This window comes from Microtus ochrogaster, unplaced genomic scaffold (assembly GCF_000317375.1).
Source record: "Microtus ochrogaster isolate Prairie Vole_2 unplaced genomic scaffold, MicOch1.0 UNK99, whole genome shotgun sequence".
NCBI lineage: Eukaryota > Metazoa > Chordata > Mammalia > Rodentia > Cricetidae > Microtus > Microtus ochrogaster.
In genome coordinates, this window is record NW_004949197.1 from 434548 (window position 1) to 436105 (window position 1558).

The 1558-nt window shown below is 50.1% G+C and overlaps 1 protein-coding gene across 1 annotated transcript in view; it reads left to right on the forward strand.

Annotated features, from left to right (window-relative positions):
• The window catches only part of Erbb3 (erb-b2 receptor tyrosine kinase 3), a 20526-nt gene that overhangs the window by 12336 nt on the left and 6632 nt on the right, over positions 1-1558 (forward strand). Inside the window, exons 13-15 of the mRNA XM_005371213.2 lie at positions 141-259; positions 462-616; positions 1196-1249. Coding sequence (XP_005371270.1) covers positions 141-259; positions 462-616; positions 1196-1249 — 328 coding nt within the window. The remainder of the gene's footprint in view (positions 1-140; positions 260-461; positions 617-1195; positions 1250-1558) is intronic.

Here is a 1558-nt window from a genome sequence, read left to right on the forward strand (position 1 = left end):
GAGTGCTGGGATTAAAGGCGTGCGCCACCATCGCCTGACTTACACCTGGTTTTGTAGCCAGCCTTCTGCTTGTGTTTTGGTGGGCATGAAGTCAGGGGTCCTCATTACAGAATAAGAACATAAAGGTCGGAACTTGGCAGTGACCTCTCTCTGTGTTCCCCACGGCAGGGAACCTCGTGAGTTTGCCCAGGAGGGTGAATGTTTCTCCTGCCACCCCGAATGCCTACCCATGGAGGGCATCAGCACGTGCAATGGCTCGGTACAGTAACAGCCCTGGGATCTGTATGGGAGGCGGGGAATGTCTAGGGAATGAGGTGGCCAGATTTCCAGGTGCACCCAGGGAGGTCAGAGAAGCCTGGAATTTGTCCGTGGAAGACCCTGAGGGCTGGACTGGGCCTTATGGGGAAGGCTGGAATTAGCACTGAGATCTCAATGGCTACGTCCCCTTCTCTTCTACTCAGGGCTCTGACGCCTGTGCTCGCTGTGCCCATTTCCGTGACGGCCCCCACTGTGTGAACAGCTGCCCCAATGGAATCCTAGGTGCCAAGGGTCCAATCTACAAGTATCCAGATGCTCAAAATGAATGTCGGCCCTGCCATGAAAACTGCACCCAGGGGTCAGTGACGGGATGAAAGGAAGGAGGGGCCCAGCAGGAGTAGGAACACAGAATTAGGGTGCGGGGAGAAGCAAGAAGAAAGGGTTGGCTGCTTAAGGCCTCACTTCCAGCTGTGGAGGACTGGAGGACATGAAACTCACGACACGAAAGTATCGCACGGATAGGGCAGCTGGAAAAAGCTCAGGAGTATCATTCAGGAAAGGCTCACTGGGTGGAGATGGAGGATAAGACCATGGAGACGGGAGTGGAGTCCTCTCTGTTCAGGGGCTGGGTTTCCAGCTCCAGGATGAGAGGTCACAGTAGCTTTGTTCTGAAACAAGCTTTTATAAGTGGAGGCTCTTGGACTTGAGTCTCCATTTACTTTATAATCGTGTTTATTTGTTGTGGATATGTGTGTGTGTGTGTGCTGTGGTGTGTGTATGGAGACCAAATGACAACATAAGGAGTTAATTCTCTCCTTCCCGTAGATGGTTCGCAGGAATCAAACTCGAGTCCTCGGGCTTGGCAGTAAATCCTTCACTGCTGAGCCAGCTAAGCCTCTATTGTCTACTTAACTAAGAAGGCCATTTTCTTCTCTAGGTGTAAGGGACCAGAACTACAAGACTGTTTAGGCCAAACAGAGGTATTAATGAGGTAAGAGGGAATTAATTGTGGAACCAGGAATGTTTGGGAGAAAGGTTGTGGGGAGACCCATGCTATTCACTCTGCCTTTTTTTGTTGTTGTTGTTGTTTTTGTTTTTTATTTTATTTTATTTTGTGACAGGGTTTCTCCATGTAGTTTTGGAGTCTGTCCTGGAACTCCCTTTGTAGACCAGGCTGGCCTTGAACTCACAGAGATCCGCCTGTCTCTGCCTCCCTAGTACTGGGATTAAAAGCAAGGTGCCACCACTGCCTGGCCCCATTCTCCCTTTTAAAAAAATGTTATGTGTACGGTTGTTTTGT